Raw genomic sequence first — 21127 nt, 5'->3', positions numbered from 1 at the left:
ATAATCCAGTGAAAAAAGCAAACTTGTTTTTATTTTCAGGACTACTACATAGCCGAACAAATTAATAATTTAATTCTTCATATTGCCTTCCGACCAGAAGTACGCGCAAGCCCTAGTAAAAGAGCGTCTGCTTCACGGAGAGTTAGCTCTTGACTTGCTCCTAAGAACTTCGTGGATAGTTCTAATTCTTGAAGACGCAGTCGAACTCTAGAACCCCTAACATATTCGCTAGGAATAAGGAAAATTAATAAGCATTTAAATTATTAGTAGGTAGTAACACAACATAATGTCACAGCATACCTTTCATTTGTATTTGGTTTTGAACAAACACAGTGGAATTTCCCCCCAAAGTCTATATACAGATCATTACCAACTACTTGGAATATTTTACCTTCAACAATTTTCCCTTGAGGATCTCCTAACTGGGATTACAGATTTGAAATGAATTAGAAAACTTGTGACAGGATTGAAATAAAACAAAATTAAATGATAGTCATTTGAACACTGCACCACTGTATAAGTTACCTGAATGAGTTTAGAGTGTCTTAATAATGTAGCGAATTTTACATCAGGTTCATCTAATGAGGATTTATTTGTTAACTTTGAAAACTTTGTGAAGGCTTTTCCAAATCCTGACAAGGACTTATTGTTGGACTCTTTGTGGGACATCTCCTGTTCATTTAAATCGGAACGATCCGTGTTGACTAAATTATTGCTTTGAGGAACAACATCAGCAAAATTGCGAAAACAATTCATTGAAGGTCGACCAGCAGACAGAAGCGTTCGCCGGACAATTTTATCCATTTCTTTAAAAAACGAATACTAGAGGAAATAATAATTATACGAGCTTTTAGAAACCTAAAATTCCTAAAATTCACATTAATACCACAAGTGTTATGAAATAGATCCTACTTATTTGGAATCGACTTAAGCCAACTCTTGTTTGTAAGTTATAACCGAAGAGAAAAGCAGAGCAGACAAACTTTTATCAAGATTTTTATACACCAGAGGGCCATGTCGTCGGTTTAGTCATCTGTTATTGTAATCTTGCACTCATTGCCTCTGTTACGGCTTCTGAGGTTATCGTATATTGTTATATAGTTAAAAGTTTTGATCGAATCGAACTTACCGAAATATTGACAAGTTGCTAGGATAAGTCATGGTTTAGTTGAATCTTGGACATAGAAACTGTTGTGGCCATTCATTTCTTGTCAGACACTTGGATCGTCAACCTTGAATAGGCTGAACACATAGCCCCGAAAACCGTAAATAGTGATACTACAGTGCTATCCATTTATATTTTCGTGTGATTTCACTTCACACGAGAATTATTTTTAAAACTGAGTCTTTTCAATATTAGTAATAATTCCACAATCATAAATCATGTTATTTAAAAACTTTGCATCACTTCTGTCAAGCCAGATGTAACTTAGACTTTTGGTACTTTTTAAGTACTGCTATTGTTTGTTGAGTGGTAACCAAACTTTAAATGGATATAAAACCGAAATAGTCCAACTTGGTGGTTTTGACTAAATTAATACCTTATTTTTAAACTTTGTTTTCTTTAAAATATTTTGTTTTCCCTTAAAACAGATAAGTTAAATGGATAAATTTCAAGAAATTCATGGAAAGGGAACCCCAGCCATGGAAAGTTCTTGCACTGCATCAAGCCGTGGTCCTTCACCATCACGTCCTCCAGCAGCCATAACATCTAATGCAGCATCTAACATAAATTCTCAGGGTCCCAATGGATCTAATGGGTAAATAAAGTTTCAGTTTTCATTACTTAATTAACCATCATAATATTAATATCAATACATTAATAAGTTGGATGTGATTGTCTGGTATATTTTCCCAGTTTTTTTTTAAATAATTTATAACAGCTATAATTTAAACATGCCATACATATTCCATTTCATTAAAAAATAATAATAATTTGACAGTTCTATAGATTTTGGTTTGTTGGCAACTTTGTAAAACTTAAGTACTGTGTAGTAGTAGTAACAGTACAAATTATGTTTCAGCTTATACTAACAAACAACCGTGCGTTATGTTTAATCGTGATTTAAATGGATAGGCCAAAGCACATCTTGTATGAGGTGATTGAGGTCGTAATAACTAGTTTTATTTAGATTTAGCCAGCTTACAATCAATTTCGAATTTTTATTATTATTATTTAAAGCTTCTTGAAAATAATAAATTATTTCAAAGGAGGAAGACACTCGAGACCGCCACCAATTTGAAAGGTGGAAGAAGAAAATCTCCTGTACCATCAAAGAAACACGGAGAACGAGGTGAAAAGGGTGGGGCTGGCGCTGGCGCTGGAATAACTGGCCCTACTACTGGAACTCTGCTCAGCTCGCTCCATGGAACTAGTAGCAATACTCACCTTAGTATTAATAGCAATCTCGCTTTAGCTGCCACTCCGTCAACTCAGTCATTACTTTCCGTGGCCGATGAACGTAATCATAGCAACCTTCAATCCACTACTTCCGCTCCAACGGGGTTGCTTGATTCCTCGATATTACCAGCCTCCTCGATTATTTCCAAAACCGTCGAAGATCAATCTATTGACGATGATCCGGTAAACAATTTAAAAAAACAATTACATTATTTAGATACAGCACTTTGGCAATGAAGTTGCACTTGCAAACACTGAGCTTGCAAGAAAATAAGATTTATTTCCTATTAACTTTAACGTTTCGACTAGGATGTTTCATATTTCTCAACCGGCGCCGAAGGAGGAAACGCTTTGTTAGATGAATTGGATGGTACAACTGGAAGTTTATCTTATCCTCCTGGTACTCCGGAATACCAAAAAGTTCGGTTAGAAATGGAACAAATTCATGTAAGTTCTTATCTTAATATCTGGTTTGCATTAGGATTATAAAAAGCACAAAAATAAAATATTTGTTGCCGTAATTTTTAAATAGATGAAGGTCAATAAAACGCGAGAATTAATACGAGATGAGCAAACGGCTCGTGACGAGAACGTCAATGAGTATTTACGTCTGGCCTCTCAGGCTGACAAACAACAACAAATTCGTTTGAAAGCAGTTTTTGAAAAGAAGAACACAAAATCTGCTCAGCAAATGCAAGTGCTGCAGCGTAAACTGGATACTTATCAAAGACGTCTCAAAGCCCTTGAAGCTCAAGGAATTCCTCGAAATCATGGTCATCGGGCACCCAAGCAAGTTCTTCGAGGTGTAGGCATAGGAATAAAGTAGGTTGATGTCTTTGTTATTTGAAAAATATTATTTTAACAGAGAGTTTCTAGTATAACCATCAAATAATACGACAATATTTATTTTCGTCTCGACATAGAACTGTTATGTCAAAACCCAGAGAATTCGCTCACTTAATCCGAAACAAATTTGGCAGTGCTGACAACATAAATCAAATACGTGCGGTAGAAAACACCCCGGGTTCTAGTGCGCCTGATGATCCTTTTGTTATTTCATCCGCCGCAGTTAATAATATGAGTGCTGGAAATTCCAATTCTCTTCCCGGTCATGGGGCCACATCACAGGTAACGTTAGTCATGTAACTTTCAAATAACCTATATACATATATATATATATTTTCAACGTGTAGACCGTTGGTCAATCCGCTATTGTTCCAGCAACTAGCCAGGGATCAGGTGGTGGTAAGTACACATCCGAAGAAGGATCAGAATGTGGCAGCTCAGTAACCAGTGAAAGCATGGCTGGTGGCTTGCATATGTCCCCCAGACACAATGTAGTGGGGACAAGTTTGGGGCTGAGCATGGGATTAGAGTCTTTTTTCCAAGAGCTTCAGGAGAGAAGGGAAGAAGTTGATCGATTGCGCGAGGAAATGGAACAAGTAAAGGTAAAAGTGAAAATTTAATCGCCATCTATGATTAGTGATGATTTCTTATGTTTACTATGATTTAGTTGCACCTTCAACAAGAAGTATCAATTGTTAGTGCTGCCTTACAAGAAGAGCGCTTTCGAGTTGAACGTTTAGAAGAACAGATTAATGATTTAACGGAACTGCATCAAAATGAGGTAAAATATCACGATTGCAAAATATTGCACAACTTTTCACGACTTGCAATAACATTGTCATTATCAAAGGTTGAGAATCTCAAACAAAACATTGCCGATATGGAGGAAAAAGTACAGTATCAATCGGAAGAAAGGCTAAGAGATATAAATGATTTGTTGGACAGCTGTCATACTCGAGTAGGAAAAAGAAAGAGTTGATGTTCCCCTGAAATTTTCACTTAATTTTTATTTTCGTTCAGATATCGAAAGTGGAACATCAAGCCCAACATCAACAGCATGTCAGTTTGGAAGGAATTGAGAACTCCAATGCTCGAGCTGTTCTTGTCAAACTCATAAATATGGCCTTAACTTTGCTTCAATTAGTGCTAGTCGTTGTTTCAACATCAGCAAACATAATCGCACCTTTTCTTAAGACAAGGTAAAATAAAAAAAGATAAATCAAATATTTTAAATCTTTCACCTGGGACCTCTTACGAACGCTAATTTATTCTCAGGCTACGTGTATTAACCACTTGCGTATTGGCGTTGCTGTTTGCTTTTATACTCAAGCAATGGCCGGATCTGGAGGACTTAGGTTCACATTTAATTCAACATTGCAAGGCCGCTTTGAGATCATAGACAATTCTAAATTGTGTTTTAAATGGAAGTGATGATGATGGGGGGGGGGGTTGCGCAAGGTGTAACCGGATTGATGGGTTCCATTTTACCATTTCCGCTTTAACGGAGATAAATACTCGTCACTGTGATGGATGTAATGTAATGGAAGTGGAACATGAATTTTTTTGCAATTTGTACTTCCTGTTACAAGACCGGACTAATATTATTGTCTCGTCAATTCCTACTGCAAATTTTAGTTGGCGTACCAACTTTCTTAGAAACAATTGAAATGTGTCCTAATGAACTCACATATATTTAACCTGTATTCGTCGAAGTTTTGCATATTTGTTACTCGCCAAAATTGTTGTGAAATCAATACATTTTTGGCTTACTTTGATGATTGTAAGAAAATATCTTCCCCAATTTTTTAGGGTTGCAAATTTTATTCAATATCAACAACCAGATATGATTTACTTATTCCTTTCTTCCCGTTTGTTTTGATTTCAGCGTTGCCGCTTCAACTGCTTCCATCAAACTTGAACGAAATCCAGATTTTTCAAGAAAATAAACAGCCTGAATAGTGGAGCCTGGTGACTCGTATAAGTTAGATCTAGATGTTTAATTAAATGTTTAAAACAAACGTGATTTACCAGCAGGACTACACACGTCATCTTTCAATGCCCCGGGATGACGACCAGTTTCAAGGACCATTTTGGCCGCACCAACCAGAGTTTGAGCGGACAGTTTGTAGGCTAGTTCTCTTGGAATTCCCATTTTAACTCCTGAATAAATAAATTTTTTTATTTGTTACCCTTAGAATTTAGAACAAGCATTTCATTTTTAATTACCACCGTCAGCCAAAGCTTCCATAGCTATGTACATCTAGAGGGTATAAAGAAATTTCAAATAATAAGGAATTACTAATATATTACCGATAAGTAAAAAATAAACCGAAATTTTTCTAAGATCGTATTGTGTAATTTTAAATGCATAACAGAATTATCATTTAAAATTCCACCAAGTTTTACGTACATAGGCTGGACCTGAACCAGATAGGCCAGTACAAGCATCAATTAACCTATAAAGAAAAAAAAAAGAAGGTAAAAATGAAAAATAACCGTAAACGATTAAATACAAGTTTAGAAATAGCTTGTTTCAAATAGTTTTGAAAAACTCAACTTACACTTCCGGAACTTCTTCACAGAGACCTACGGCTGTGAATAATTTCTTGGTCAATGTAGCGTCACCACTTCTCGTAGCTGTTCCACAGCTAAACACGCTTGCCCCAGAACGAACCAAAACCTATACGTTTTTCTGATTATACTGTACACATAATTAAATAATATATATAAATTCTAAAAAAACATACCGGCGTATTTGGCATTATCCGAATGACCCTAGTTTTTCTTGGTAGCATCTACAGACCATCTTGCGTCAAGGTTATTATCTTAAGTACAATAACAACCAGATCGTAAAAATCATCTTAGTCTTTAAAGAAATCACCCAAGGAAAAAATTTTTAATGCCCACCAACTCAAAACACTTACAATATGTAATCATGGATAGAAAAAAGTTCTTTGTGTTGTACCCACATAACATATAAAGAAATCAAGATAACAAATACTTAAGAATTTATTAGATTACCTGTTCTAGATTGATTAGAGGAATGCCCATAGCAATGGATATAATGAGGTTGTTACTATTAACCACCTGTTAAAGGTAAAAGTCATGTTTTATATTGGTTTAAGGTACATCTTCTGTCTTCTGAGTAAGTATTATACAGGCAAAAGTTAACAAAGTGATATTCCTATACCGGATTGATTTCTGTGAGAACCTTTGGGACCAATGGAGGTTTTGTAGCAACAATAACCACTTCAGCCTGCTCAACCACCTGTTTCGATACATAAACAAATTTTTAAACTTGATACAAAATGTAGAATTATAAGTATTATACATATAACTGACCATTGTTCATTACCTGGGCATTTTCATGTGTGGTAGAGCATCCAATGGCCTGATAGTTTACCAAAATGAAGTATCCAATTTGAATACCAAAACAATTATTAAAATGAACCTAAGTATGAAATACAAAACTTACAGCAAATTCCTCTATGAATGTGGAATCTATTCGAGGAGAACTTCCAATAATATTTTCTGATCTAGTGATTCCTTGTTTAAAATAATAAACATCGCGTTAAATTTAATTGTCAAATACATTTGTAAATTTTGTACTCGATAGAAAGCATAAAGAAAAATACCTACATACAAAACACAAAAACAGGTCGAATAAGACTTTCTTACCAGATGCAATAAATCCTTTAGCTAAAGCTTGAGCCATCTTTCCACAACCTATGAAACCGATTCGAAGAGATTTCTCTTTTATCATTTCTGAAAGCTGAATAATAAATATTATGCTCATATATCCGGGTCGGGTCGCGCCTATTGCACTTCACACGTGAAGTACTCAAACTGTCAAAGTTGCTATTGCACTTCACGCAGCATTGCCAAACTGTACATTTTTTAAAAATGAGGGTTAAAGTCTATTCTAGCCGACCAAAACCTTACTTAATTCTACTTTATTTTTACTTTATTATACTTAATTTTTTCCTTAATTCTCAATTATTACTACACACTCACTTAATTTACACTTTACTTCACTTCACTTTACTTTACTTCACTTTACTTAAATACGAGAAATTTCACGTACAACCTCTCTGAGTCTCTGTTCCCTACCGTGTAGCAGACTGGCATCCTGTCAATATTATTAAAACACTGTTGCCAAAAATTCATAATTAATACATAATAGTGAAATATTATTTATTTTATTTATTTTCATATCGAAGCAATGTCGATTAGCACTGTGGTATAGCACTGGATTACAAATTCATGGCTCAGTGGTTCAAATCCGAGTTCAGGTGAAATATATAAATTAAATTTTTTTTATTTTAAAGTAAGGGTCAATCAAGATTTACTTTACTTTTTATTTTAACGTTATATTATTTTATCCTACTTTATTATGAAGTTCATTGTGCCATATAAATACAGCTTTATTCAAATTATTACAGTTCACTTTATTATGATATAACTGTAAATGTTATTAAAACATTTTGCGTATCGAGAAAGTGTCGATTAGCGCTGTGGCATAGCACTAGAATTCTAACATAATGGTTGGTGGTTCGAATCCACGATCGATGAAAGTAGCATCAAATCATTATAAACTTTACTGTATTAATAACAACTTGTAAGTGGCAATCAAGTTGTTACTTTATATTACTATACTTTATTATTCATATAAAGGTCATGGAACTTTACTATGATATATCATGATGAAGATACTTTACTTTACTTTACTTTATTATGATTTTGACGTTTCATGTATACTTATAAGATAAAGTAAAGTATAGTAGGTTAGGTTAGGTTAGGCTAGGTTAGGTTAGGTTAGGTTAGGTTAGGTTATAATAAGTATAATATGGCTGAAAAATTTCGATGTCTGTTGGCTGTTTTCGTTAACAAATCATTTAGCGTAAAAAGCGTAAGTTGAAATGGTGGGCTTTTGGGGGACAATCTGGATAAAAATAAAAAAAAGGGGGGTTGGGGGGGGGGTCTCCCCCCCACAAAAAAAAACATTTTTACTGCGATTCATTGCCAAACACTGCACATTGATAAAAAATTTACTTTCATATTTAAGTTTATCATGTGTTGCGTGGAAAACTTATCAAATAAAATTTTAATATTCAAAGTATAAGTATGGCTCAAATTGTGATGCATGCAACGTCTGAGAATTTCCGTAGCAGACGACACCTGAATTAGTTTGATTTTTGACGGTGGTAGTGCAACATCTCAGGAATTAGACGGGCGTATTTTGACTAGACTTTTTGTAGCTAATAACGACTCAGAAGTGTATCACAGATTGTTCGTGAAATCAAAAACTCGCCATCTTAACTGCAGAATTTGGGATTTGCTTTTACGAAGAAATCATGTTGATTCCTTAATAAGGGACATAGAGTTGTGCTGTTAAGTTCGTTTTGTATTGCGGCAATTGGATTACCTTTAAGTAAATAAAGTAAGTGGTATTTTTACTTTACCTATCTAATTCACTTTGCTTTACTTAATCTAGATAAGTAACTAAGCGGGAATAAGCCCGAGCATACCGTAAAAATATAGTTGTTTTTGGTTATAGTATAGTAAAGTATAGTGAAGTATGGTTTGATGCTTTATTATACTTTATTATACCCACCCAAAACCCCTGTATTTCCTCGCTACGCTCGGGCTCATTCCCACTTAGTTACTTTTCTAGATTAAGTAAAGTAAAGTAAGAAGTTGGTCGGGTAAAATAGACTTTTACCAAAATGAGGTGTGTATTCGCCGAAGGCGAATGTTACCAATTTATTGTCATAGGCATGGTTAAATACAAAAGTCAAATTATTATGAAGTAGGGATAAAATAAGGAAAAAGAGGAGGATGGAAGAAGAGAGAGGGAACCGAGAAGAAAAATTAGGCAGAAGTTCGAAAGGAGAACTGGAATTCTGGAAAGAGTGGAGCGGAGCAGCACGCGATATTATTAGGCAGGGGAGAGCATTCCGGCTGTCAGACTGAGGAAAAGACTAAAAAGACTGCCGCTGTCGACCCCCCAGATGGTCCGGAGCGACAAGATGCTGATTTGGATGTCACCAGCACCGCGAAGCAACGGACGACTCTTACGGCCACGGTCCGGTTAAGGCGCCCGCTAGAGCCAGAGGATGACAGCAGGGTCGAATACGCCAGAAATTAGGGCACGAGGGACTCATGCGAAACAAAAGGAGCGGCCAAAATGCAACTAAGAGAACAGAATAAAATATAAATAGATGGGAAAGACTGAGTAAAAAGACTGCCGCTGTCGACCCCCCAGATGGTCCGGAGCGACGAGATGCTGATTTGGATGTCACCAGCACCGCGAAGCAACGGACGACTCTTACGGCCACGGTCCGGTTAAGGCGCCCGCTAGAGCCAGAGGATGACATCAGGGTCGAATACGCCAGAAATTAGGGCACGAGGGACTCATGCGAAACAAAAGGAGCGGCCAAAACGCAACTAAGAGAACAGAATAAAATATAAATAGATGGGAAAGGTAATGGCGGTTATAGTCTTTTGATGGAACATAGGAATTTGACAAACGCAGACCATAGAGTTTTCGATTGGGAGAAGGCGTCTAGTGGGACTGGCCAAGAAAGCTTTAGCTCAGCCGCAGAAGAAATAAGGCGTACTCGGTGTGCGACGTGGCTTACACAGACAAATAAAATGTGCGCTGCGTTTTCCACTTCCCCTGACAGGCAGGGACAGAGCGGTGACGGGGACCTTTTGATTTTAAAAAGAAAATTGTTTAGACCGCAGTGGCCCGAGAGAAAGCTGCAGGGAAAGAAAGGTAATTTAGAAGAGGACAAAATCAAGGCGGATTCCACTGAGGGAAAGAACAAGCGGGTCTGGGCACCCGTGTTTGCATTTTGCCAGGCTGCGTTCCAAAGGGAAAGCATTTCTGACCGCATCACTCTTTTCCTGTGCAGACCAAGGGGTATGCCTGCTGGAGCTTCAGACGCCAGAATTTTGGCAGAGATACCGCCAGCAACTTGTAACGACGAGGGTGGCAGAAGAGCAGCTAGGGTAGAGATGGATCTCTTTAGAACCATTTCGATGATTTTGAGGTGCAGAGGGAGGATGTTGGCGAGAATGAGGGCCGCGTCAGTAGACGTGGATTTGAACAGTCGGCCAATGGTCAGCGCAAAAGGGCGTTGGGCGGATTTCAGGGCTGCAATTACACGCTTCCTGCGGATGGCCGAAGCCCAAACAGAGCAGTTGTAAAGTATAGTGGGAATCACGGTTGTTTTATATAGAAGAGAAATTGCATTGCGCGAGAGGCCCCAAGACAGCCGACAGCATTTAAGAATGAGGAACAAAAGTTTTTTTTTTACCGCAGCGCATTTGTTAGATATGTGGGTGTTCCAGCTGAGTTTGTCATCGATGGTTAGACCAAGGTACAGGCATGAGTGGGAACGAGCAACACATATGTTGTCAACCTTCAAGGGCAATGACGGCAGGGTTCGTTTAGAGGAGAAGACCATGAAGACGGATTTTAAGCCGTTGAAAGTTAGTTTGACCGAACGACCCCATGCTACAGCGGAATCGCTCATTGCTTGAAGGTTGGCAAGAGCAGTATCAAAGTCTTTGTCCATAGCACAGAGAACAATGTCATCGGCATACGCCGAAACAAAGAAGAGAAAAGGGAAACTAAGGCTTAGCAGTTCCTCTATAAGAATGTTTCAAAGAAACGGCGAGAGGACACTGCCTTGTGGACAACCGAGCTTAGTGTTGGCAGTGAAGGAGGCCGAAACGTTTTTCAAAATGCTTGAGCGAGAGCTGAGGAAGTCACCCAGAATTTTTACTAAGAACTGGGGGCAGCCTTTTTTAATTAGGCTGTTCAGGATGGCTGGGTGCCAGGCCGCGTCAAAAGCTGACTTAATGTCTAAAAAAGCACAACAAGTGACCATCTTTTTTTTGTTGCCTTCGATTAACTTAATAAGAGAGAGGGAGGCCGTTTCTGTGGATAGACCTGCCCTGAAACCATGCTGACTGGGGCTAAACCAAGAGTGCGTATCAGCCAAAGCCTTAAGTTTAGCAAGAATGATTTTCTCAAACAGTTTAGAGAGGCTGTTGATTATACTGATTGGTCTGAAACAGTTTGGGTGAAGGTAGTTCGGTTTATTGTCTTTTTTAAGAATGACGATAGAGGCGGTTTTCCAGCATTTAGGAAAGTAGCCGAGGTTGAAGCAAACCGAGAAGAGGGCCGCTAAATGGGATTTGATTAAATCGAAGGAATGGTTTAGCCAGATGGACGAGATTCCATCCGAGCCAGCGGACTTAGAGAGACGCACACTATCGAAGGCCTGCTTAACTTCGGAAGGGAGGACGAAATATTCCGTAGAGGAGAGAGGTGCTTCGCAGAAGGTAGTTGAGGAGAGCAGAGCGGATTTGTGAAATGAGTCATCTGGAGGGTTAGTCGGGAAGAAATGCGAGCTGAAGGCAGAAAGGATGTCTTTTGGGTCAGTAATGGAAACCTCACCAATTAGTAGTTCTGAAGGATGGTTGTTTACTGGGGTGGATAACGTCAACTTTTTTAACTCTCCAAAACTATCTCCGTTTAGGTTATTGGAGCAGAAGGATTTCCAGCTTTCTTTTTTTCCTGCTCTGAGGGTCCTTTGATACTCGGCTTTGAGGTGACTGTACGCGTCTCTATGCCCTTGAGAGGGAGACTCACGACTAAGTTTGTAGGCGTCTCTCAGCTTTTTACGCAGAGACCACATATTATCGGACCACCAGGGCATCCTAGCAGGGGCTCGGGAGGGATGAAATGGGAGTTTACTTTTCAGAGCAGCCGACTTGATAGTCAGTCAAATTTGCAATGAATGCTTCGATATCATGAGGAGAAGTAAACGTCTGTATAGTACTGGGGATGGCCATGGTACCGAGGGAGGCTTCAAGGTTTGAGAGAAAAAGAGGCATGTTGCAGTTGGGAGGAGACGGAAGACGGACCTCAGTGCGTGCAGGCGGGGCAACACGACAACCAAAGGGCACACGGAAAGAGATAAAAGGGTGGTCCGAAAGAGACGGATAGGCCGGGTATTGTCAACAATTGAGGGAGACGGAGTCCCCAGCCAGAGTGACGTCAACAGAGGACGTGTTGGACGTCTTGTGTGAAAGTAGGTTAAGATTCACATTTGAAACAGAGAGAGCGTTATTTAGGAAACAGAGCTCTAGGTCAACGCCGATGTGGTCAGAGCGAACGCTGTTCCAGTCCTGACTTTTGGCGTTGCAATCAATGCCGAAAAAGGCGTGTTTTTTACGGCCGGCGGAATAGAATTAAAAATTGACTCGAGGTGTAAAGGAATCGATACCAGAGACGGTCTGCAGAAAATAGAAAAAAAGAAAATATCGTTCGACAGCTTGATGCCACAACAATTATTTGATAGACCAAAATTGCAGAGCGAAACGTTAAGAGAACTTTTGGCAATAATCAGGGCGCCAAAAGCATGCTCGGAAGACTGGAAAGAAGAGTAGCCAAGAGGAACGAATTTAGACTCAAACGAAGAAGACAGGGGGGACATAGCTGCATACGGCTCTTGAATTAAAATCACATCAATGTCAAGATCCAGTATCAATTGCGAGAGATTAAGCGCAGCGCAGCGTGCCTCAGATTGATCTGAAAACACTTGAGTGGGGCAGACGCTTTGCTGATGTTGTGATGGGCGACTGACATGTTCACTTGGTGGAAATGTAGGCGAGGCATTGAGCTACGGCCTTGGCCAGAGCAGGACACGCGTTTGAGCCAACTTGATGGTTTTGCTGACAATTTGCACATTTGAAGTCTTTGGGGAATGATGTACAGGTATGAGTCGCATGGTTCTGCGAGCATTTCCCACAAACTAAGATAGCGGAATTACAAAAATGATGGATATGTCCATAATTTTGGCACTTTGAGCAGTGCCGCACCTCTCTTTTTTTGGGTCAGACTCGACAACCGCATGAGTAACGCCATCCAGGAGGATTCTACCACTTTTTATCAGATGCTCACAGAAGGGCTTGGAGGTGAAAGCAATTCTGACAAGGAAAGAGTTGCTGTTTGGGCGTTGGTGGACTCGCACTGACTCTAAATGACCCCTTAGGCCAGGATTTTGTTCAACAAGCCTACGTTTAAGAGCGTTCTCTTGCGCAACTCGAGCAGCCTTGTTTTCAGTGCTTTTTAGATGAGAGATTCCCTGTAGTTCTCGAAACCTGACCAGAGCAGGATACTGTTTTTGAGGGACCGATACAGAACGAAACACGTTTTGGGCTGAGTTATTATTGAAGAGATCTTGGGCTTTGTCGCGAGAGGCCACGTCTAAAAAAGACAAAATTACTCGTCCATCGATTTTCTTTATGTTTTGGACAACAGGACCGTCACCATCAAGATCAAATAAATTGTCGATTTTGTCGTTTGAAATTTCGTTCATCGGCAGACGGTTGCTACCTCCTATATGAGCGATCAAAACTGGTTTTTTAGGTACCTCCGCATACAGGCGGGTATCTTTCGGAGCCGAGGGATTGCTAGTTGGAGGGTTTGAAGCTGAATGGGGTGGGATCAAAGACGGAGTCATAGCTGATTTGACAGACGATTGCAGCTCAAAAAGCCGGATGTCTTTGTCAGCTAGAGATAGTTTGGCAGTTAAAAGATCTTTTTTGGCTAGGTTTAATTCGCTTTGGAGAGTGGCTCTATTTTCGATTACTTTTTCAAGCTTCACGATTTTCCTTGTCATTAAAGTCTTTTCTGATTTGACACAGACTGCTTCTTCTTCTAATTTGGCAAAAAAGGATTTCAATTTGAGCGTTTGCTCTGCTGAGGTTAGATCAAGGAATAAATCGACGTCCATTCCGAAAGCTTTGTCAAATTGGAAGGGGAAGTTATCATCTTTATCATCTTTCTGCTGTTTGGGCAAATTAGTATCTTAAAAACAGAGCTGCAGAGCTATCTCTCTTTGTCGCGGACGCTTTCGGTCTGGACAACATTGTGGCTTTACAATCCACGCAATATTTGTATCTAGAATCTATCAGGACAAACGGAAGAGTGCAAGATTTGCAGGAGGTAGATTGACTTTGAGACGGGGTGGTGTTATTGAGTGCTAGGAAAGTAGGACCCCAGACGGAGGCATCTCCGCCTGGATCATCATCATCTCCCATCAATCTGAGGGAAGTGGAGAAGGTTAGTGATTAGCAGTTAAGATCCGGGTCCTTATAAAAAGGGAATCAAGTAGCGAGAAAGAAAGAAAGAGATGGACGATCCTCTACGACTGGGAAGGACAGGCAAGACGAGTACAGCGTCGAAGAGATTAAAACTATCCCCAGTTCCCTTACCCCTCAACCCAAGCGTGAGCAGAGTGACCAGTACTCAATCCCCCCAAGGTCTCCACCAGAAGGTTTCCGGCGCTTCCTCAGAAGCCCACGACACGAGAACGGACTGAGAAGCTGGCCTTGCCACTCGCTCAGGGAGGAGGAGCAAGATCACCGGAGATCTTAGCTCTTTAGAACAATAAACTAGTTGACCAAGCCTTTTCCAGTTATGCTTAGAACCAGACCGGACGGGGTGGAATTTCACCACACACTTCCTGTTTATAAAAAATTTGAAAATAGAACTTCGCAACTTACGATTGAAACAGGGTTATAACACTATTTTCCTTTATAACTGATGAACGAGCACAAGAGAGTCTACTAATAGGGAGAGAAACAAAAAACACAATTAAGCCAACTGATATATGCTAATAAGAAGGCAGCAGAAAGGTGTGATAGAGAGAGAGAAGAAAAGAAAAACTGATCAGTCAGGCCACTGACAGATCAGCTGGAAGGGGGGGGGGAATATTATACACAGACAGTGGATCGAAGGAACAAACGAGAAAAAGATAGAAAAAGAAGTTGATAATTATAGAAAAAAAGATATTCTGCAGAGTCCAGATTCGCTCGCAAACGAGATAAATCCAAGACTACTGTTGAAAACAAACCAGAAAAACACAAATATCCAAAAAATCGGGACGTCTGCTACGTCGAGGCTGTAGCAGACGAAATTGGAAACTCTACATGTTTCTCAAAAAATATTTTGTCGTCTGCTGAGTGCTGAGTCCGTGAAGTGCAGACTCTCAACTTCAAACTTCAACCATGGTGTATTAGTATGTTGGGGGAACTTATGGTTGGAATCGGCTATCTCGAATGAAGCCAGTTTCCGGACAGGAGGTGGAGCTTAGAGCAAAAGTCAAAATTCTTAACAGCCAATTGCAGGGCTGGTCGGCTTTTGTTGGTGCCCTCTATGAACCAAAATACTAATCTTTTGTAAAATAATTCGTCTGTAAAATCCATATATAGTAAAAGAACAAGCTTTTGGGGAGGAGCTTATTCATGTCACGTATAATGTGTCAACACAGGCTCCTCCCCCAAAATGGAACATGCCCAAACATGCCCAAACAAATCACCACCAGATGTCGTCGCCGTGATGACGCAATCTTTGATGACGCAACAACCAGCATCACCACCAGATGTCTATAGCATCGCCGTGATGACGAAATATTAAAGTAAGGTACTGGGCAGATTTCCCACGATAAAATCTATTACGGGCAGATGATTAAGCTACAGAAAAGCGAATAGCAAAAGAGTCCGACTTTACGCTAGACCAAAGTTCCCCGGATTTGACCGGGGCTCAGGTTACTTGAGGGCTCGGAAGCAGGGAGCAGAAGAAACAACAAGGGAGTACTACTACGATGTACTGGACCTCTGTCGGAGAGTGAATCCACGGATGGCGGAGGCCGAAAAGCTGAAATGCCCCTGGAGAGGACTAAAGCCGAGTGTCATCGAGAAACACTGGAGCCTTAAACCTACAACCTGCGACGGATTCCTGGAGGAAGTAAAAAGGCTCGAGGAGCTCACTTCGCGGAGTGAGGAGTGGGCTCTAGGTGTGCTGGGAGAAACAATACCACCGGCAAAGGACGAGCGGATGGACCGACTGGAGCGGAGGATGGAATGTATGCTTGGGGCGGTAGCAGCAAACACACCGGAAAACCCACCTCAGCAGGGGTGGAAGACCGGCGACGCCCAACAAGGACCGCCCTGGCTGAAACAAGGTAGACGACCCGTCAATCTGAGATGGACTCCGGACGGGAGGCCGGTGTGCGGCAAGTGCGATACGGAAGGTCACATCATAAGGGATTGCCCGAGGTCCAATCAGCAGCAGCAGATGGACTTCGGACGGACCCCGGATGGACAGTTCGTGTGCTATGGCTGCGGCGGAGCCGGGCACATACAGCGGTTCTGCCCTGGAGGGCAAGAACCCGGACCCCCGCCCCAGCAGCGACAGAGTGGTGTTGGTCAGCAACTGATTGGTCTGATCGGGATGGAGGACAGGAACACCGAGGAGAAGGTATGGCCGGTACGAAAAATTGACTTTAAACGATTGGTGGTCCAAGATGTCTTGTGTGGAGGAAGGCGTATCCCGTCCGTGATCGACACGGGGGCAGAGGTATCCGTGTGTTCCCCAAAGCTAGTGGAAGAACTTAAGCTAACAGTGAGACCGTGGCGTGCGAATGACTTAGTTTCAGTGGAAGGGAAGGAAATCTGTCCGGGAGGAGCGGCCCAATTGGTGATTTCGAACGGAGAGATCAGAGTGGAGGGAGAGGCACTTGTGCTGGACGGAGATATAGACCTGCTGTTAGGGAAGGATCTATTGGGAAAACTAGGAACTAGACTGAAGATTGGCGCACTGCCAGAAATATTCATCGGCGAAAGGCCAATAGGGGCAAGAACTTCAATCGGATCTAATGGGCCACTTACAGGGGCACAAAATGTAGAGACGGCAAGAGAGGAGGTAAGAACGAGTTTGGAGCAGGTACAAGAACGACAAAAGGAGCTCTACGCGAAGCACATGGCGGCCGTGGGATTCAACCCTGGAGAAGAGGTACTCGGGCACAGACCTTTTCGAAAGGTTGGGCAGTCAGAAAAACTGCTACATCGCTGGTTAAGGCCCTATGTCGTGATTCGTCGCGCATCGGCGCTCAACCCCGAAATGAAGAAGCCAAGGAGTAAGCAGATGGAGCTTACACACGTCGTAAGGATCAAGAGATTTGTAAGGAAGGGAGAATGAACCAACATGTCCTCTCCGACTTAAGACAAGGCTTTGTCTGAAACTTTTCATGTAACAGACAAAGACATGTCTTAAGTTTTCCTTATTTTTATTACATTGCCTCCTTATATTTGTTATACATTTATTTTATCCCTTTTCAATTCACAGTATAAACGTCCAAACGTTTATATTCCCTTTCATAATTTTATAAAAAAAATTCTGTTTTAATGGTATGGGTGACATAAAAAATTTCAGACAAAGACATGTCTTAAGTTTTCCTTATTTTTATTACATTGCCTCCTTATATTTGTTATACATTTATTTTATCCCTTTTCAATTCACAGCATAAACGTCCAAACGTTTATATTCCCTTTCATAATTTTCTAAAAAATTTTCTGTTTTAATAGTATGGGTGACATAAAAAATTTCAGACAAAGCCATGTCTTAAGTTTTCCTTATTTTTATTACATTGCCTCCTTATATTTGTTATACATTTATTTTATCCCTTTTCAATTCACAGCATAAACGTCTAAACGTTTATATTCCCTTTCATAATTTTATAAAAAAAATTCTGTTTTAATGGTATGGGTGACATAAAAAAATTCAGACAAAGCCATGTCTTGAGTTTTTCTTATTTTTATTACACTGCCTCCTTATATTTGTTATACATTTATTTTTTCTCTTTTCAATTCACAGCATAAACGTCCAAATGTTTATATTCCCTTTCATAATTTTATAAACAAATTTCTGTTTCAATGGTATGGGTTACATAAAAAATTTCAGACACAGCCTTATCTTAAGTCGCAGAGCATGTTGAGGGTTGCACATTTTGAGAATTTTTTTTCTTTTTATCTTAGCATTTCTTTAAAAAACTTAAACCTTAGCGTAAAGCAATTATCAAGTTTACTTCAAGATTTGAAAAAAACATTTTTTGAAAATTCTTCCCATTTTCATTGTTGGAGCTTGGATACGCTGCTTAAAAAGTCGGTAAATTTTTAATGTGTAGATATTCACAAATGGCCTCCGGCGGTAAAATTTGCAGGGTAGAGGTTTTGTTATATTGACTCCGGCGGTAAATTTGCAGGATAGAGGATATTAACGCTTTGCCTCCGGCGGTAAATTAGTAGTGTAGAATTTTTCACGCATTGCTTCCGGCTGTTTTTTTTTTCAATATGTATATTCTTTAATTTTACTGTTTAGTTTTGTGTAAAAATTTTGTTTTTTCGCGAAATTTTGACTTGTCTGAGTCATGGCTAACAAAAAAGCATCCGTAAAAAAAAATTTATCCTTATAAAAAGTAAGACTATAACTGAAATTGATCCACCAAACTCTTTATTACTATGCCGGTGCTATAACCATTATGCTATTACAGATTACAAATATTATCATTTAAAAAATATATATATTGTTTTGCGTCAACGCCGTGTTTTTTACGTGAAAAATTTTCTATTACGATATATCGTCGGTACCACATCTTGGCTGCGCGTACCCATCCCCTGAAACGCCGTTATTCACGATAATTGATGTAGGCGGGAGTGGGCTTGAACCACCATACTTGACATCTTAAAACCAGAGCCATAGCCACTACACCGTCAGCTGCTGTGATTATGTAACCTTTGCTAGATTCAATTGGCCTCCGGCGGCAAATTTGTAGGGTAGAGATGTTCAAGCATTGCCTGACATAAGATATTCACGCACGATTGAATTAAACGGACGCGACAACGAATACGATTGCGGTCACGGGGCAGACGAGTAGCGCACGATCGTTCATTATTTTAGTGCTTATTGCGGGTCCGTCCGTTATTTTAGCGCTAAGCGAAATCCGTCATCTGTTTTAAGCGGCTCGCACAGCAATAAACAGTTTCGTTGAATATTTTGTGCTAGATCTAGCACAAATCTAAGCGTGCGTGGCGATAATGATTGCATTTTGTTTAACTTTTGTGAATTGCGCTAAACGTAGCGCAATTAAGTTCATTGATAGCATTTACGAAACGAGGAGAACCAGCTAAAATAAATATTTTCAGCGAAAAATCGATAAGTCAAATATTTCGTGCTAGATCTAGCGCTATGTAAGCGCGCTTGTCGAAAATGATTTAATTGAGATTAACGCACGCGCGATGCGCTAAATTCTGTGCAATACATTTCACATATAATTTACGAAACGCTTAGCGCCACTTAACGCACATCGCATTTAAGTAAAATGAACGGGCGCACTTCTCGTAAATTTTGGCTTGAAATTAATGGCGCTAAATTTTGCGCATCTTGCAGACGCATACACATAGGCTAAAAGAGCGCCTGTAATTTGATCTATTGGCCTGTATAGAAATGTACAGTCACGCGCATGTCTATTTTTAGCGATTATTGCGGGCCGGTTCGCCATTTTAGCGCTTGCGCTAATTTTTTTCTTCTTAATAACTTACGCGCGATTAAAAAAATTTTGTGCGCTACTTAACGCGCATCACACTAAACGAGCTCTCATCATATGAAATTTATCCCGCTAATATTTTAACCATAAAATTCACTTGCTGGCGACGACACGTACACAGATTAGTCCGATTATGGGTTTCACGACGGTCGATCTGTCCCGGTTGATCGGCTACCCGTCGTTGACGGCTTTTCTTTACGGCCGAGAGACCTCGCTACTCAATAAATAAAACAAATTATAATTTAAAACCAAAATTTGCGAGAAGCGCGCTTGTTGAATTTACTTAAATGCGATGTGCGTTAGCCTTAAGTAGCGCAGAATATTTAATTTAGCGCTTGCGCGTTTCGCTAATAAAATAATGAAAATAACCGCGCTAAATTTTGCTTATCGTGCACAAGTTTATTACAAGTAAATGACAAGCGCAATGCGAGCTTACATCGCGCAAGATCCAGTCTAGATCTAGCGCGAAATATTTGACTAATCTATATTTCGCGCTAAATATTTTTTTACCTGGATATCCGGGTTTCGTAAATTATATAATGAACTTGATAGCGCTACGTCTAGCGCATCCCGCAAAAGTTAAGCACAAATAAATCATTAGCGCCATGAGCGCTAAGAAAGATAGCCCTAATTCTTGCTCGAAATAATTGACTTCGTTATTTTTCGTGCAGTGAGCCGCCAAGAACGGGATGGGCGACGATTACGCTTAAATAACGGACGGGTGCGTGTGCTACTCGTCTGACCGCTGTCGCCACAATCGTTTTCCTTGTCTCGCCTGTTTAATAAATTTTAGTGCGATGCGCGTTAGGTAGCGCAATAACATATTTATTTAATCGCTTTCGCGTTTCGTAATAAATCTGACGAAATGGATTTTCGATAAAGTATAGCGCATCCGGCATCGCGTGCTATAGTGAAGCACAAGTAAATTATTAGAAGCCTACTACGCGTTTAAAAGTGTATGCTGTTATTTCCGCTTTGCCAGCAGCCTGAAATAGCGGACAGGCGACATAGCGCTAGATCTAGCACGAATTATTTGACTTTTTTAGCGCTAATGTCCGTTTCTGAGCGAAGAACCACCTGTCTATACTGTTTTAGGCGGCTCACTCCGCGCAAATAATTAATTCAAAAATATCGTGCTAGATCTAGCTCATAAGCGCGCATTGCACTAATGATCTGGATAACTTGCTTGTGATAAGCTAAATAGCGCACGATAAATATCATCATAAAATTTAAGAAACGAGCAAGTGCTAAAAATAATATTTTACCCTTAAATTCCGTGCTGGCCAGACTAGTGAGACTACCGCTTGCTTGCAACGACACACATGTGGTTCATGTAGTCGCAAAGGGGCAGTACTGCAATCCCGGAATAAAACGGCGAAATATTACCGCAATAAATTTCAGCCCAAACTTTGCG

At 40.1% G+C, this 21127-nt stretch overlaps 3 protein-coding genes across 6 annotated transcripts; 1 reads left to right on the top strand and 2 right to left on the bottom strand.

Moving 5' to 3' along the window:
* Window positions 1-9: 9 nt before the first annotated feature.
* On the bottom strand, window positions 10-999 carry LOC124337638 (28S ribosomal protein S28, mitochondrial-like). Of its 2 annotated transcripts, none has more exons than XM_046791675.1 (4): window positions 913-999; window positions 526-822; window positions 301-422; window positions 10-228 (listed from the first exon to the last, which is right to left on the bottom strand). In XM_046791675.1, the coding sequence occupies exons 2-4, from the start codon at window positions 802-804 to the stop codon at window positions 78-80; spliced, it is 552 nt and encodes a 183-aa protein (XP_046647631.1). In that variant the 5' UTR covers window positions 805-822; window positions 913-999; the 3' UTR covers window positions 10-77. The 2 variants fall into 2 exon arrangements, with proteins under 2 accessions (XP_046647631.1, XP_046647630.1); XM_046791674.1 differs by having other exon boundaries at window positions 887-975.
* A 63-nt stretch (window positions 1000-1062) lies between these two features.
* Window positions 1063-5022, top strand: LOC124337634 (transmembrane and coiled-coil domains protein 2-like). Of its 3 annotated transcripts, none has more exons than XM_046791670.1 (11): window positions 1063-1254; window positions 1593-1760; window positions 2212-2584; window positions 2711-2848; window positions 2934-3223; window positions 3325-3529; window positions 3595-3843; window positions 3915-4028; window positions 4098-4205; window positions 4268-4446; window positions 4523-5022. In XM_046791670.1, the coding sequence occupies exons 2-11, from the start codon at window positions 1603-1605 to the stop codon at window positions 4644-4646; spliced, it is 1938 nt and encodes a 645-aa protein (XP_046647626.1). In that variant the 5' UTR covers window positions 1063-1254; window positions 1593-1602; the 3' UTR covers window positions 4647-5022. The 3 variants fall into 3 exon arrangements, with proteins under 3 accessions (XP_046647626.1, XP_046647625.1, XP_046647624.1); XM_046791669.1 differs by having other exon boundaries at window positions 1065-1252; window positions 1592-1760; window positions 3595-3849; XM_046791668.1 differs by having other exon boundaries at window positions 1065-1265; window positions 1594-1760; window positions 3595-3849.
* Window positions 5023-5048: 26 nt separating this feature from the next.
* LOC124337637 (pyrroline-5-carboxylate reductase 3-like) lies at window positions 5049-7147 on the bottom strand. The gene is made up of 11 exons (XM_046791673.1): window positions 6926-7147; window positions 6723-6793; window positions 6603-6638; window positions 6438-6515; window positions 6269-6334; window positions 5995-6042; window positions 5809-5927; window positions 5658-5703; window positions 5474-5507; window positions 5276-5407; window positions 5049-5212 (listed from the first exon to the last, which is right to left on the bottom strand). Exons 1-11 carry the CDS (start codon window positions 7041-7043, stop codon window positions 5100-5102), a joined length of 861 nt encoding a protein of 286 aa, XP_046647629.1. The 5' UTR covers window positions 7044-7147; the 3' UTR covers window positions 5049-5099.
* Window positions 7148-21127: the final 13980 nt, after the last annotated feature.

Source organism: Daphnia pulicaria, chromosome 4 (genome assembly GCF_021234035.1).
Source record: "Daphnia pulicaria isolate SC F1-1A chromosome 4, SC_F0-13Bv2, whole genome shotgun sequence".
In the NCBI taxonomy this organism is placed as follows: domain Eukaryota; kingdom Metazoa; phylum Arthropoda; class Branchiopoda; order Diplostraca; family Daphniidae; genus Daphnia; species Daphnia pulicaria.
This window is presented reverse-complemented; position numbering and strand designations above follow the sequence as displayed.